The 16,049-nt window shown below is 37.2% G+C and overlaps 2 protein-coding genes across 4 annotated transcripts in view; one reads left to right on the top strand and one right to left on the bottom strand.

The window, feature by feature from the left end:
• Positions 1–16,049, top strand: part of LOC126366522 (phosphatidylcholine:ceramide cholinephosphotransferase 2-like) — a 112,077-nt gene that overhangs the window by 33,793 nt on the left and 62,235 nt on the right. The gene's annotated exons all lie outside the window — the stretch shown is intronic.
• LOC126366506 (spondin-1) overlaps positions 5,213–16,049 on the bottom strand; it is a 32,413-nt gene continuing 21,576 nt past the window's right edge. For all 3 annotated transcript variants that reach the window (XM_050009634.1, XM_050009633.1, XM_050009632.1), the window contains exons 13-15: positions 12,739–12,861; positions 10,615–10,724; positions 5,213–5,657 (exon numbers count right to left, since the gene is read on the bottom strand). In XM_050009634.1, coding sequence (XP_049865591.1) covers positions 5,583–5,657; positions 10,615–10,724; positions 12,739–12,861 — 308 coding nt within the window. In that variant the 3' untranslated portion in view covers positions 5,213–5,582. The remainder of the gene's footprint in view (positions 5,658–10,614; positions 10,725–12,738; positions 12,862–16,049) is intronic.

Genomic DNA, 16,049 nt, shown 5'->3' with positions numbered 1-16,049 from the left:
AAATTTACGTTAGTTACGTAATTAAAACCATGATAGAGCCACAGAAGATATCTTGTAGGCAATTTTCTTTTTAGATCCCTCTGTGATGTAGCAGTATAATATCATTAAACAAGATGATACACGAGTGGAAGAATAACCTGTTGATGATGGCAAAGCAGACCCGGATATAAGTATTGTAAAAGAATGAATTACTTAAAAACTACGGTAACCTATTTATCGCGAAACGCATTGGCCTTCTTCTTCTACCGTGTGGGTTGTGAGGTGGATTACCAACGCCATCAACCCTGGTGTCAGGGTTACTATTGAGCCGCCAAAGGCCCCTGACATGGCTCATGTAACGACTACTAACTAACTTACATCAGTAAGTAGTAACCGGGACCAACGGCTTAACGTGCCTTCCGAAGCACGGATCATCTTTCCTTCAGGCAATCAGGTGATCAGCCTGTAATGTCCTATAACCAAACTAGCGATCACAAAGTGATTTTCGTGATGTGTCCCCACCGGGATTTGAACCCGGGACCTCCGGATCGTGAGCCCAACGCTCAAACCACTGGACCACGGAGACCACGCATTGGCCTTATAAAGCGTTAATGAATATAATTTCCTGGTAGGTTTTCGTGGATTGAGAGTGGAACATATCAATAGCCAATTGTCTTAACCGACCTTCGTGGCCAAGGTTATTGGCACAATGATCTTGTTATTTGCTACCATTTTAGTGTTTTTACCATTCCTTTTCCTTCCACTTTGCTTCCTACTACTCGCTGGAATAAAACCTAGGTCTAGAAGGTTCTATAATAGATACTTGTACTTAGTTGATACCTATTATTTGATTGAAAATTAAATAGAGCCTCAAGGGCGTGGTAACAAAAGATTCCAGACATAAACTTGCGTTTTTTTCCAAGAATTATTGCCGAAACGAAGTCTCTTCAACAGAAATATAATAGAAATACTTATTTTATTAGATTTTTATGCTTCAGTTTTATATATTTAAATGGAAGCTTGATTTATACGTTCTATAAAATTATTGAGTCGAAACTATTTCAAATATATACTTAGGTATTTATTATTAGATATTTATGTATTAGGTACTTATTCCCTTTATTTTATAACTGACAAAACAAAATGTGACAAAACACAAGTTAAAAGTAAAAGACCCAGTCGGCTTATTTTTTAAAAAAATATCTTCCAACAAACATGCATCCAAGAAGAAAATCTCTGAAATAAACAAATTGAAACTATTTGTGACTCTCTTATCGCATTTCTTTTCTATCACAATTTGAATAACCAGAAATATTGCTCATTATTTGAATTTTAAACACATTCAATTAATTAATAAACAATTCAATTTTGATTCGTTTGTTTGCTAAACTTTAATTTAGCTACGAAAACAAGGAACTAACAAAAGTAAAATATACTTACATAACATTAATCTGCGTTGATGTTATACATATATTTATATAAGTAGTATTTTCTTTTGCGATTATGTATACAGATAAACGTGTGAGGCCTGTTTGTGGTTTACCTTGAAATTCATTTGTATTCAACCGTGAATGCAATTTTAAAACAGCAAATTAGTTCGTGGTACGTATGTGAAAACAATACATAAGTTATAGTAGTGCTTATAAATGGATACCAATATAGGTAACAAACTGCAGTTTGCACGATGAATATATAACCAGTTTAAAACTGTTTAGAGCATAATATTTATAGTATCTACACTTACTACTACTACTACTTACTTCAGTACTTCAGTATTATTCTATCGAGTGGGTTGTGAGGTGGATTACCAACCCCAACAATCGTGGTGTCAGGGTCACTATTGAGCCGCCAAAGGCTCACACATGGCATGGCATGTCATGATACTTCAGTATTTATAAAAATAAGTACGACTGTACTTGTGTGTGGTATGGCTAGCTGGGTATATAACCTCTGCCTACCTCTTTTGGGACACAAGCGTGATGTTATGCTACGTTTATGTTATGTTAAAGATACACAAGCTTTCCGGAATTCACTAATTACGATGTTATTTTTTCTCCATCATCAGTTTTTCTTACAAATCATAAAATCTATTAACGATAAAATTATTTAAAATATGTAATAAACACATTAGGTACTTGTCTGTAAAAACTAAACAGATCCTCATAAACCAAACTTTACGATTACGACTTAGACTCGACTCTGCGTTTTCTTATTTTATAATTTACGAGTCCACTTTAAACTGATATGATGGACTGTTTACGGAGAGACGCTAAATCATAGTTACCAACATGCGTATACAGGGTGTTAGTGATACCGTAGGTAATGAAAACTTTCAGGGATTATTCCGTCGCAAATGAATGGAACTGAAAATAATTTAAAAAACACTCCATGAATTTTCCGACAGGAAATTCCAATTGAATCATGCCCCTCAGTATACGGTATGCTGTCACTAACACCCTGTATTGAGTAATTTGCATTAGATCGGAAAGTAGTCGGCTGCTCTGTTATATGCCAGAACGATTAACTTTGGTTAAATGAATCATGGATATTTCCTATCATTTGATTCACCATCTGTTAACTTGTATAGTTAGCAATGAAACAAAACAAACCAATCCACATATAAGTATATAAATAGTTCAACGTGTAACTAAAAATTGTTCGATAAGTACTAAAGTCATCAATGCAATCGTAAAATGCCTTGATGGACGCTGGTGCAGGCCGAAAGTAAGCTAATTACCTAACTTCAAAAATACCTGTTCACAATGAGTTAAAGATAAATTATAAAATGCTAGAAATATAGGCCAGTCTAAGATGATCAAAAACAAATCTCATTTTACTTTTCGGCTTATTAAAATGTATTTATGAATTAAGTAACAATAAGTAAGTACGATGTTTGTTCGCTTTTATTGATGACGTCACAGAACAATATTACCATACAAACTCCAAAGAAAACTTTCGTTTTAACGTTAAGTACGTGAAAAGTATCATTTGACTAGGTTGTCAAGTAGTCTATTTACCAAGAATTCAATGTCATTTTCTTTCCTTTTCAGGTACTTAAATCAAATTACCCATACCTATACCTGTCTTGACGCTACACCATTACCAGGTTCATTGAGGAGACCATGACAACTGACAAACCATCAAGTGAGTAAGCATTAGACCTAGACTATACTTAAGCAAGAACCTATTTTTCTTTACTTCCAAACTTACAAAGTCGCAGTTGCAACTTTATAATAGGAGCCTAATTTCCAAAATATCAATAGCCATTTGGAACCTTATCATACATAGACTCACGTCTGTTTCCCACCAAGATAAGCAGAGACCATGGAATTCCATTTGCTTCGATCCTGACACACTTCTCTTGCTTCCTCCATATTCATCAATCGTTTCATACACGCACGCCGGTTCAGAGTAAATCGTTCTAAAACTGTTCATCGAAACTGTATCATTCATTGTTAGTCCCTAATCTTGCTTTGCTAGTAGAACTATGATTATTTTAAGCTCGACTTTGTACAAAAATAGTAGTTTATTATATTATTGGTTTACATCAACTGGACATTATAAGCGAAAGGTTAAGAAATCAATGGCGCAAGGGATCGAAGTTATATTTACTAATCTGCTAATCTGCCTTTTTGTTTTTCTGAGATAAGTAGGTAACTAAAAGTATGTAATTAAGTAAATTGGTAGGTATGGCGGGCTCCTGAAGAACTGTATGTTGTAATTTTTTTAGACAGAAAAGAAGATCCCTTTTACCACATGTAATCAATAGAGGTAGTCACTGCCAAAGCATGTGTCACATACAATGAAAAAGATCCCAAGATAAAGCTTAACCAGAGTGATAAACATTGTATCATAGTATAGCTTTTTTGACGTGACTTAATGTAGATTTGCCGCAGATGGCATCAACTACTTGGCCGGACACATAGTATAGCCACACCCCGGACACTTCATACTAAACACCTCGTTTTACACAGACACTACACGTTTACGTTACCGTACACGCGCATCTGTGTGTGACGTATGACGCCATATGATTTAAGACTAAAGTAAGACCGTAGACTCCCCCCCCATGTTGTTGCGAGGTATTTTTTTTTTTTACCTAGCTCAGACGCTGGTGGGGAGCGTAGAGTTGCCGTTCTATACGTAGTATTATTCCTTATTCTATAGTATAGTGTTACACTTTGTGTGTTGTCGGTACTAATGTAGTTTACCTTGAAGGTTGAGTCAGCCCTCCTCCGAGAAGTCATTGTCAGGAGGTAAGTACTTCAACACTTGAACATAGTGCCTCTCTGTTTTATGATAGGTACATTTGTTGCTCAGAATGGAAGATTTTTTCAGTCCTTGAAAGTAAGTACGTGTGTACCTGCTGCTATAGATTACGTCATTATTTAAACTAAAAGCTATATTCGGATGCCAAGACCGCAGATTAGGGATGGCGATGCATTCCAAAAAAGATCGATTTTTAAATCGATTCGAATCGTGACCTGATGAATCGATCCACAAAAAAATCGAGATCTAAAATATCGATTTCCAAAAAATCGATCTTTTTTCCAATTTTCTATTACAATATAAGTATTAATCAATTTTATTCAAAATAAGACGAATGTTATAATTAACGATCTTTAATCGAATGATGTGATGACGCAATCACAGAACAGATAAAAAAAGTCACAGATTATAAACGTAACTTTTTTCTATTGAAGAGAAGTGAGGCGAAGGAAACTAAACACACAGCCATCTCGTAAGTTTTTGAGTAATTAACCGGCAGCACTCTTGTAATACGGGCACCTACAACTAATTGTATGGTTAATACAAAAACAAAAAAAATCGAATGTCGATTTTAAAGGGTGATGTATCGATCCAATGAATCGATCCAGTACTACATATCGATTTAAAAAATCGATTTTTCGATTAATCGATCTCAGATCGCCATCTCTACCGCAGATGAAACTCAAACCAGAAAGCAACTTCTAAGCGTATTAATAGGTAGGTGTTAAAGTCTAATGATGGGTATTATGTGTCATATGGGAAACCGTATACTGACAACTGGCTAGGAGATTAAAAAATACACACCGTAAAAAAATACCAATCCGTAGTAGCGTCGTGGAGTATGCTCCATGCCCCCTGTGGTTGATTGCGGGAAAAGCTGGGCCGGCAGTGGGAGTGTATAAGAGTTGTATAAGTTAAATAATTCTTATAGTTAGGGTTTTTTTTTTGACAAGAAAAGACAATATAATCTGTAAAAAAGTCAAACTTTATTTTACTATGACTAAACTTTGGTACTTAACAAGCTGTATAGACATAAATGCATTACAAAAATCTTAAGTAAGTAGTTAGTTCACTTATTTGCTACCCACGTTATAAACAATCTTTAATTACTTAGTTATTATTTATTGCTTTATTCCTAATAGTTAACCTAATGATATGGTATATTTTAACAAAATGGTCTGCGTGAGTAGGTATGCGAGGAAAAATCTTTTATAATTCGAGAAGTTCACCTGGTCAGTTCCTGCCGACTTTCAAAGTGTAAAATTTACTTTGAAAGAAACATTTAGTTTCTATAAGAATTATTTACATTAATTACGTATAGAATGCGCAGGAGTTTAGCAGTTGCGAGAGCAGCGGCGACGTCGAGACATCCTGCTGGGGCAAGGCGCACCGCCGGGACCAGCGGGTACCTGGGGACAATATCATTATATTTATTAGAAAATAATGAATATAGCAAATGGGTTGGAATGGGGAACGGCCTCTGTGGTCCAGTGGTTGAGCGTTGGTCTCACGATCCGGAGGCCCAAAGTTCGGATCCCAGTGAAGATATATCACAAAAATCACTTTGCGATCCCTAGTTTGGTTAGGACATTACAGGCTGATCACCTGATTGTCCGACAGTAAGATGTTTCGGAAGGCACGTTAAGCTGTTGGTCCCGGTTACTACTTACAGATGTAAGTATTTAGTCGTTACATGAGCCATGTCAGGGGCCTTTGGCGGCTAAATAGTAACGCTGACACCAGGGTTGATGAGGTTGGTAATCCACCTCATAATCCACACGATAAGAAAAAGAGAAAAAGAATGGGTTGGCTTTACTACTAGCTCAAGACACCTATACTAACCCGCAGTGACACGTACCTAGGCTGTTTTTGCATCAGATATTTTCTGACATACAAGTTTTCCGCCAGGGTTGATGAGGTCAGTTATTGTCCTCACGATGAAGAAGGAGCTTATCTACCGCGTGGACTTCGTTATCATAGTAGGGAGTACTTACAGTAAACCCTTTGCTGTACAGAACACTAAGGTTGACTAGGTATCTATAATCTTCAATTTAGATGTTTATAAGATAATTAATTTTCATACAAATCTTCGCTCACTTATTTAGATTTAATTTCTTACATAAACACATGGCAACAAATCACGTCTCTTCTCTTTCATGCCATTTACTAAAGAGAGAAAAGGCAAGAACAAAAACCACAAATATCGCCTGACAGAATACAATAAACTTAATTGCATACAGACAGAAAATACAACATGTAACATGTTTTGCCAGACATCACAGTGGAAACACAACTTTCATTTGTTTTCTAAAGTAACATACATTATTTACCTAGTACTTGTACCTAGTCATTCATACATACATCGACAAGAATTCACACCACTTTCGCTTTTTCACTCACTACATACATACATAAACTCACGCCTATTTCCCACTGGGGTAAGCAGAAACTATGGAATTCCATTTGCTTCGATCCTGACACACTTCTCTTGCTTCCTGAATATTCATCAATCGTTTCATATACGCACGCCGGTTCAGAGTAGATCGTACTGAACCTTTTCTAAGGACATCTCCTATTTCCACTCACAAAAATAATACAAATCTATGTTAAAATCATGGGTGTTGTTGTATATGTGTCGTAATTATTACTAATATGTAACTTATGAGGGACTTTAGAGGCTACGTTCCCCAAAAATATATAATATAAAAGGCGTTGTAAATATTTACCATGATAATTACATACTTTCTCATTACTCGGGAACATAATTATTAAAAAATACAATATGATGGCAGAGGAATATATTAAAATAATTGTTGATATTTGGTTCAGAATAGATATGGTATAGGATTACGTTGCTACCTATAGTGCTTCACTTTATTTTGATCTGAATAATAATGGGTGGAAGATGTGTTGTGCATGGATGTAATATCAAGGGTCATCATTTATACCCAAAAACAAAGATAAAAGATGCATAATATTATGTCCGTTTTCCATGAAGTTAGAAGGAACGACAGCAGCTATGTACAGCGTCATCTACCTTTTTGGGGAATATATCCTGGAAAATCCCTCATTGCTTATATGTTGTTGGCTAGACCATGCCCAGCGATATATTTTGTAATCATCGTCCAATAACAAGTATTAGTCACGCTGTTACTATTAGAGTTCATACATAGGTATATAAATTTTTCCGGTGATCCCTAACTTGGTAGGTAAAGCCAGTATTCAAGAGACAATTCAATTCAAAAAGATTAAATTCAATTTACAAACCAAGATTTATTAAATCATTGCCAGAAATAGAAATTGAATTAGTCAATATGTAATTCAATATACTCACACTTCAGACTGTTATCGAAAACTCGTAAATTGCCTGCTCTTCTGGACTGACCCGTAAATTTAATTAAATTGACTATTCCGACCCACGAGGTGGGCGAATAATAGCAATTTGTAACGAATTCACTATGGCTAATTGGTTTATGGCAATTGGAAGTCAAGTGCACCGCCAGATTGCGGGGCAAGGCTCCAATTACGTGTCATCACATCACAGCTTCTTATAGCTGGCTGGACAATACGAGTAGGAATAACCCTCGTCATGCGCATTGTCAATCTGTAAGCACCTTTGATGAAGTGCGTACTAGACTATCAATTAATTGATCAATTGTGCACCTGCCGAAGGTCTCGCGTTGAATACCTAGTTGATTTATACAGAAAAATCAGGAAATTAAAAGGGCCTCAGCTGTTATGGAGAACAAATCTTCTAAAGTTTTGTGGCTCTGCCTACCCCGTTTGTAGCTTTATGTGTATACATATTAGAAGTATGAGGAATAGTAAGTAGGTAAGTAAAATGTTTATTTTTCATAAGAATACAAAAATATTGGTACAATAAAAACCCTATAAAACCAATTCCTCGGTTTGTCTGTGGGAGTGGAGTTCGCTTTATGTTATTATGTTTTAAAAACTTACAGTTAACTTATAGCTAGCAACGTTTATATGCTATTTATAATAAAGTAAAGCTTCTGATGGACTAGCTTGTCATCTTTTCGGATTTTACGACTTTTCCCTTTTCTAACGTGATGGACTATAAAAAAAAGTGCCCTACCCTAACCCTTATTCTATTGTAAAATAAAAAAAAATGTTGATGAAGTCATCATCTCCCATGCATCATCCCGTTTTCACAGGGTCCACTTTTCTAAATGGAAGTTTTTCATAAGTATCTGTTTTTTATATAGAAGCGACTGCCTGTTTGACCTACGTTCACGAAGGGAAATCCAGCCCAGTACAGGTTAGGTCGCATACCTCCGAAAAGCATTTCTCGGGAATGTGGATTTTCTCAAGAAACCCATCTTCACCTCATCGTCCGTTTATGTATAACAAAGGAACAATGTTATTTATTACTTTTCTACAAGTAGCGATCAAACAAATAAAGTAGGCAGTTAACATAACGTTTATGTATATCTATAAACACACAATAGTAATTCGCCTCAAAACCCACACGATAGAAGAAGAAGAACACACAATACAACATTGTTTCAGCAAACTTGCTAATTTACGAACTCAAAGCTAGACATGACGTCATGTGTCGGAAGAATTTTAATTGATATGTCTTAAGATTCATTAATATGACCATTCGGTAACCTCCTTGCACTGAGGCTAAGCAATTATATTGTTAAATACAATGCATTGAAATAGTATGTTTAGAACATTAAGAAAAAAATAATGAAAATACAAAAGAATGACTTAATAAATAAACGTGTTCAAACAAGACAGTAATGCGTCAAAAAGCTCGGCAAGGTGTGGATACTTAATTCATCTCTCGATGGAAGTATCTCTGACTACCCCATTGGGATATCACATGACAGACTATATTAGTCATGAGATTATGTTATGTGTCACGCATAGGAAATGCAATACCGACTCGAAATTGCAAATTCGAAATCCCGCGGGATTGGGAATATCAATCCCGCGATATCCCGAAATTTTCGGGATCTCGTCTATTTCATAAAAAAACGTAAACATATGATGGCTGACAACGATGAAAACTGCTTGTGTGATAGTGAGGTTAATTACGTAAAAACAATATATTTTTTAAAAGAAAACAAAAACGTTTATTCTTCAATATTACTAACCAAATTATTAAGTTTTCTTTGGAAATCAGCATAATGAAAACAAAAAACGAGATCCTAGTTACTCTCTATGTAGGTAAAATGTAAGCTCATATTTGCAGCCTCGTATAAGGCTTTTTCGATATCAGGTTTTTAAAAATAATTATACATAAAGCCTATACTCGTAGACGGTTATAATTTGTATTATATGCGGCGGGCGGTCGTTAAGTTGCGCATATATCGATTATTTAACTTTTAGATTTGAGAATCTAAAAGCCCAGTCCTGCATTGCCGTTGTTTTCTATACAGAGACAGTGAGTCTCTTTTAGTTTACCGTGTCATTTAGTACAGAAAAATAATATGAAATATTTTGTTATGTTAAGTAGTTTCTTGCGCGCCGCCTCTCTAGGAATAGTAGTGTAAAAATAAAATTTACGATCTAAATTAAATCATTCATTATTTTATTTTTAAAATTTTATCTATCTATCTAAGTACGTACAAAGCTTTAAAATTTTACAGGGCTCATGTCATGATTTAAAATTGTTTTTAAATAAAGAATCTATCGCTCGAGCTTATACGAATCTGGTTTGACGCAGATAGACGGATGTTACCGCGTCGTCTCCTAGTACCACAGAGTATAAATAGCAAGCGCCCTGCGCTTGACCGCGGGAAGGGAGACGCAAATAAAAATAAAAGGTCAAGTGTTGGAGTTAGTGCAAAAAATATGTAAATCTATGGAGTTCACAAACTTATCTACAAACCGAACTATGAATAAATTTACGACTGGTCACTGCACAGGCTAAAAAAGTTGCAAAGCTTTTCTTATAGTTTAAAGGATAGCTACTGGATCATTTTCCTATTTTCAACTGCGCACATTCCTGCGCAATACACGTCAGTTATTGTCTCGTCGGTCTATTTTCGTCTGTTGTCGTGACATTTAGACATTCGGTTTACAGGAAGCTATTATAAGTAATTTCTAACAATAATTTAGTAATTACATAATTAAGGTATGTGAACCGAAATTAGACGTATCGCAGTTATATTTAGAAAAGAGATCGAAGGTCATTGACCTGAAACCTTGATATGGTTACTAAAATAAGTATATACATAAACTTACTCTCGTGTTCTAAGGGGGTGGATTCAGCTACAAGTACTCAGAAGGCAACTTGTAGTCACTTTTGATGTGGAGTCCTAAGATGGATCACGTGTCACCTGTTAACGGTATATTGATATATACGTAAGTGTAAATATGTTGTGAAGTACTCACGAGCACGGTGCGCGTGCGCTCCTGATAGCCGACCCCGCAGGTGACGCTGCAGCGACTCCACTCACTCCATCCGCTCACTTGACAGTCGTTAGACCCCGACAGTACCGGACCTAGACAAAACAACACACAATCATCAAAACACATCTTTGTCAGGCTCGAAGCAAATTCCATAGTCTCTGCTTACCCCGTTTGGAAATAGGCACGCCTTATCTCGATGTATTTAGACGCATAACACAAATAAACAACATATATACGTCCCGCTGATGGGCACAGGCCTCCCATCAACCGGAAGTGGTATTACGCGTACTCAAGCATTACATAAGCGACGACTGTATCCCAACTGGGGTAGTCAGAGGTGCATCCGCCGCAAGACGAATTAAGTACCCACACCTCACCGAACTTTTTTAACAAAAGTTAGTCTAACCGCCCAAATTATTAGTATTTTTTAGATAACATAACATAAATATAACATATACACACAGCTATATACGTCCCACTGCTGGGCACAGGCCTCCCCTCAATCAACCGGAGGGGGTATGGAGCATACTCTACCACGCTACCCCAATGCGGGTTGGTGGAGGTGTTTTTACGGCTAATAGCCGGGACCAACGGCTTAACGTGCCCTCCGAAGCACGGAATCATCTTACTTTTTCGGACAAAAAGGATTCAAACCTGAAAAGTCCTTACCAAACAAAGGACAGTCTCACAGTGATTTCGACAATGTCCCCATCGGGAATCGAACCCGGACCACCAGATCGTAAGCCTAACGCTCAATCAATCAATCAATAATACTTTATTGCACAACAACATATACAAAGGACATAAACATACGAATAAAACATAAGCACAATAGGCGGCCTTATTGCTAAACAGCAATTTCTGCCAGGCAACCTTAGGGTGAAAGAAGATTATTCATTGGAGCACGGGCTGGTGCAATAAACATATAATGATACATAACAAAAAAAAAATATGAATAATAAATAATATATACTTATCTAAAGAAATAATATAAAAAATACAATATATATATATATAAACATACACACATATATACACGCATACACAAACATACATACAAATAGCCTATACAATATAATACATATAAGGAGAAAAAAGAAAACCACTTCCAAGTTATGCCTGCAGGAAAAGCGCCTTCACTCTCGCCCTGAAACAGTCCAGAGAAGGAGCCCTCCTGACAGACTCAGGCAGAGAGTTCCACAACCGGACAGCCCGCAGCGTGAAAGAATAAGAATAAAAGTCAGTGGAATGGACAGGGATGTTAAGGGATAAGGTATGGGACGATCGCAAGGTACGATCAAGGACAGAGGATTTAAAAGAGAAACGATCTTTAAGGTAAGATGGAGAAGTAGGAACTATGTAACGCTCTAACCACTAGACCACGGAGGCTGTTCGATTTTTTAGATACTGGTTGTATTTGTTTTGAGGGTACTGGCTAATCCAGTAAATATACATTTATGAGTATAGCATTTATGAGTATAGATAATGTTCACGGACATCTGGGAACCTCTGTCACACTCCGACACTCGCCAGGCAGGTATGGTAATCTCATGTTCAACGCTATTTTTAGAAATGATGCCTTAACAAGGAGGCTAGATTTTCTCATGATTTTAGTAAGGTTAGAATGAGTCTTAAATTTAAAATCGCCTTAGCATTAAGCGTAATCATCATCATCATCATTGGCCTTACACGCATGTTTCAATTTATGACGTCATTGCCTCGAAGAAATGCACTTTCTTTCATGGCCGTACAAGCCAATCCTAGAGCGGCAAACTCTACCGGCACACTCAAACGTATTATTACCATAGTAAATTGTCTGATTGCATTTACTAGAAAATATAAAATATAATATAAAAGCAAAATTTATAAAACACTATTTCTCAATAAGATATTTTGCTTACAACCGTTGACGTAGAAAGCTAAAAACGACAGGCACCTTTAATGATGTAGACATTTTCCGGATTTTTACAGGATAGGATCTCGACCCTATTACATAGGACTTAAACATAGCTGACGAGGAGATAATGGAGAATTCAAACGGACCTTTAATAAAATAAAATGTCATAATGTAGATTTAACTCAGTTGGCGAGAAAGTTTAGACTTACCATTAAGGCTGTTGGACACAGGCACGATGGAACTGACGCTGAGTCCAGGGTAGTTGGTGCTGACCGTCGGCGGCAGCACCCCGGAGGCAGGAGCCGGACCTACGCTACCAGGCGCTCCGCCATCTAAAAAAAAATATTATTTCGGACATTAATCCATATATTGAAAGAAAGAAAGAAAGAAACGTTTATTATAAAGGGACACCACAGTAACAAATATAAAACAAATATATAATTTAAAACACGGAGTAACACACAACTTACAATCAAACAAAACACATAATAAAAACAACATACACGAGAAATACAAATAATAGAGTACAGTGACTTACAAACTAGGTTAGTTAATTAATTTAAGTAAGGATTGAATGAAAATTAATTCATATATGACCTACCTTTGGTCCCTGAACAGCACACATGAGTCTGGACCCAGTGTTTTATAAACGAATAAAATAAAAAAAATGTTTATTGTTCTCTATCGATTTACATACATAACATAAGCTACGACTATATTCTCGGAACAGAAACATATCCCAACTGGGGTAGTCAGTGGTACCATGTCACATTAACTTTTTTGGCAAATTGAACTATAAGTCCCACTAAATGTCAAATGTGTTAGTGCGACAGAGTCCTAAAGTGGATACATTATATTGCTCATGACTGTACATCTATCGCAAGATGAACTAAGTACCCACACCTCACCGAGCTTTCCATTAGACCAATATGATTGGTGATGAGCAGTATCGCCGTCTATAATGGTCGAGCCAACTGTACTCATTGGTGCAAATCCGGTACCAGGGGTCTGAGAAACAAGCTGGTGAACCACAGGACCACAGTGACCTCTGTATATAAGTGTCTATGTATTTAGCCTTTGGTCTTGGTTCCATACAAGACCATTAACCCGGCCCCAGGGGGGACAGAGTCATCTTCTCTGCCCTTCACTGGGGCAATTCCTGTTCGGCGTGTCCTTGCCGCGGGGGTGGGCGCCTCTTACTTCAGTTTTCCGGAGTGAGATGGTGGCTGAGTTCGAATAAGGACCCAGACCTACGGGGTATAACGTAGAACCCTTGCCCAGGGATACGGGTGAAGACCTCAACTGTTGCAGAAGCGAAGATAGGCGTCATCGGTACGGCAATGCAGGACGGAAGGGGCAAGTCAAGTAATCTGGAACCTGACAGAGGGCAGCAGTAACTGTCAGTACTATTCAGAGGCGGAGAACAGGAGTCCTAGTATGGCTTTGTAATAGACTACTCTGGGCGCCATCCCCTTGCGTCAGACAGAGTACTGCGGGCGGAAGGCAAGAGGGAAACCACTGCCCTATTTATCCCTAAAAAAGTAGCATGGAAAATGCTGCACGGACAAGAGCGCGGCTCTTAAATTGATGATGATGATGATGATGTATTTACGCAATACATACGAGTAATAAGGTTGGGTGAAGATCTGTTGCACTTGCAAAGACAATTCCTACTTTAATTACGTCACTATTGTCCTTTGTTTTGTATATTTCCGAGTATGCAACCGAATACAATGAATGTCTTGGGAAATAATAGTTTCAGTTTCATTTCTTAAGAATATTAAAACATATGAAGTCATCTGATTTCTACCTCCATTCATACGTCTATCTCTTTCGGGACACGCTGGCTTCTTTTATTATTTTGACATAGCTTATTACTGTGCCTCGTATTGAATTAATTACTATATATAAACAGCCTATATACGTCCCACTGCTGGGCACAGGCCTCCCCTCAATCAACCGGAGGGGGTATGGAGCATACTTCACCACGCTGCTCCACTGCGGGTTGGTGGAGGTGTTTTTACGGCTAATAGCCGGGACCAACCTCTTAACGTGCCCTCCGAAGCACGGAATCATCTTACTTTTTCGGACAATCAGGTGATTCAAGCCTGAAAAGTCCCTACCAAACAAAGGACAGTCTCACAAAGTGATTTCGACAATGTCCTCATCGGGAATCGAACCCGGACCTCCAGATCTTGAGCCTAACGCTCTAACCACTACGGAGGCTGTGAATTAATTACTAGCCACAGGTAAAAACTGTATGATGAAAAGATCTTTAATACTTTCTTAAGAGCCACGCTCTTGTCGGTGTGACACTCTCCAAATTTATTTGAAGCCAATTCTTTGACTTCTTTATAAAACACGACGTTCGCCTTCTCTTTAATTTGTTTCATGTAAGCTTCTTTTGCGTTGGCTTATTGTATGGAGGTTTGCCTCAGATGACATTAAGTACTTGACCGGACAAATAGGGAGCGCTAGAAGTTCTCACCCGATACAAATAGCGAATCTCGGCTGATTACTTGTATATTGGAAAGAATTAATTGATGCTAGTGGGCCGACAGCGATAAGCACAGGTTTCATCGACCTAATTTGTTCTTGGTTTTTCCTTCCTCTCTGAAGCTAATTTACCAAGTGTGCAAATTAGTCTATCATGATTTACTTACGTGAGTAGATAGGTACGTAAGTTGACTTTTAAAAGTCTTCTAAGGATTTTAAGTTCTTCCCTCTGCCTCAAACCAGTCATGGAATATGTTTCATGTGGTACTTAAATTATGTTCTTGATTTTTCTCACAACTATGGTATGAACTAGAGTTTCTCGTGGGAAAAGACAAATGTCGGCCTTAAGAAAACCATAAATAATACTATGTTTCACAAAGTTGTACAATTATTTTGTATAAGTAATTTATCAAGGTATCAAGTAATTTCCATACACCCTGCATAAAAATTTCAATATGAAACATCTGCAAACGATAGTTTTGAAAAACTGCTACTATTAAGTCACTCAATTATTTACACTATTTTTTAAACTTCTATCGTAAAATCTAGAAGGAACAAGGTCACATTTGACGCATATCTACCTAAGGACACATTGTGGCACGAACGACCTTTGAACAATTTGTTCAGGTGTCGATTTCTAAAGGAATTCACATACAAAGTTTGTACGTGGGTACAAATTTACCTAGTCCAATTAGGTATCTGTTAAAAGTAAATTAGGTAGATGTACAAATAATAAAATTATTCCTGAATTTTCACAGTCTGGCAAAACAAAACAGACCGATTAAAAATGTTGCGCCTTTGTCCAAACTGATTTTATTCAGTCACGAATAAATTAAACTTCGTAAAAAGTATTAATCTTTCGAACGCCGGAACGCGGATCTCGACCAGACACAATGTAAAATCTATTGTGTCTGGTATCTCGGCATATGAGAGGTTAATGTCGAAAAGAAAGAAGAAGTATTGCGCAAAACCTGACGGTTTATGACGTCATCGGTGACGTTATAGTCTCAGGGGCGGGTGTATT

This window comes from Pectinophora gossypiella, chromosome 4, assembly GCF_024362695.1.
Source record: "Pectinophora gossypiella chromosome 4, ilPecGoss1.1, whole genome shotgun sequence".
Taxonomy (NCBI): Eukaryota; Metazoa; Arthropoda; class Insecta; order Lepidoptera; family Gelechiidae; genus Pectinophora; species Pectinophora gossypiella.
This window is presented reverse-complemented; position numbering and strand designations above follow the sequence as displayed.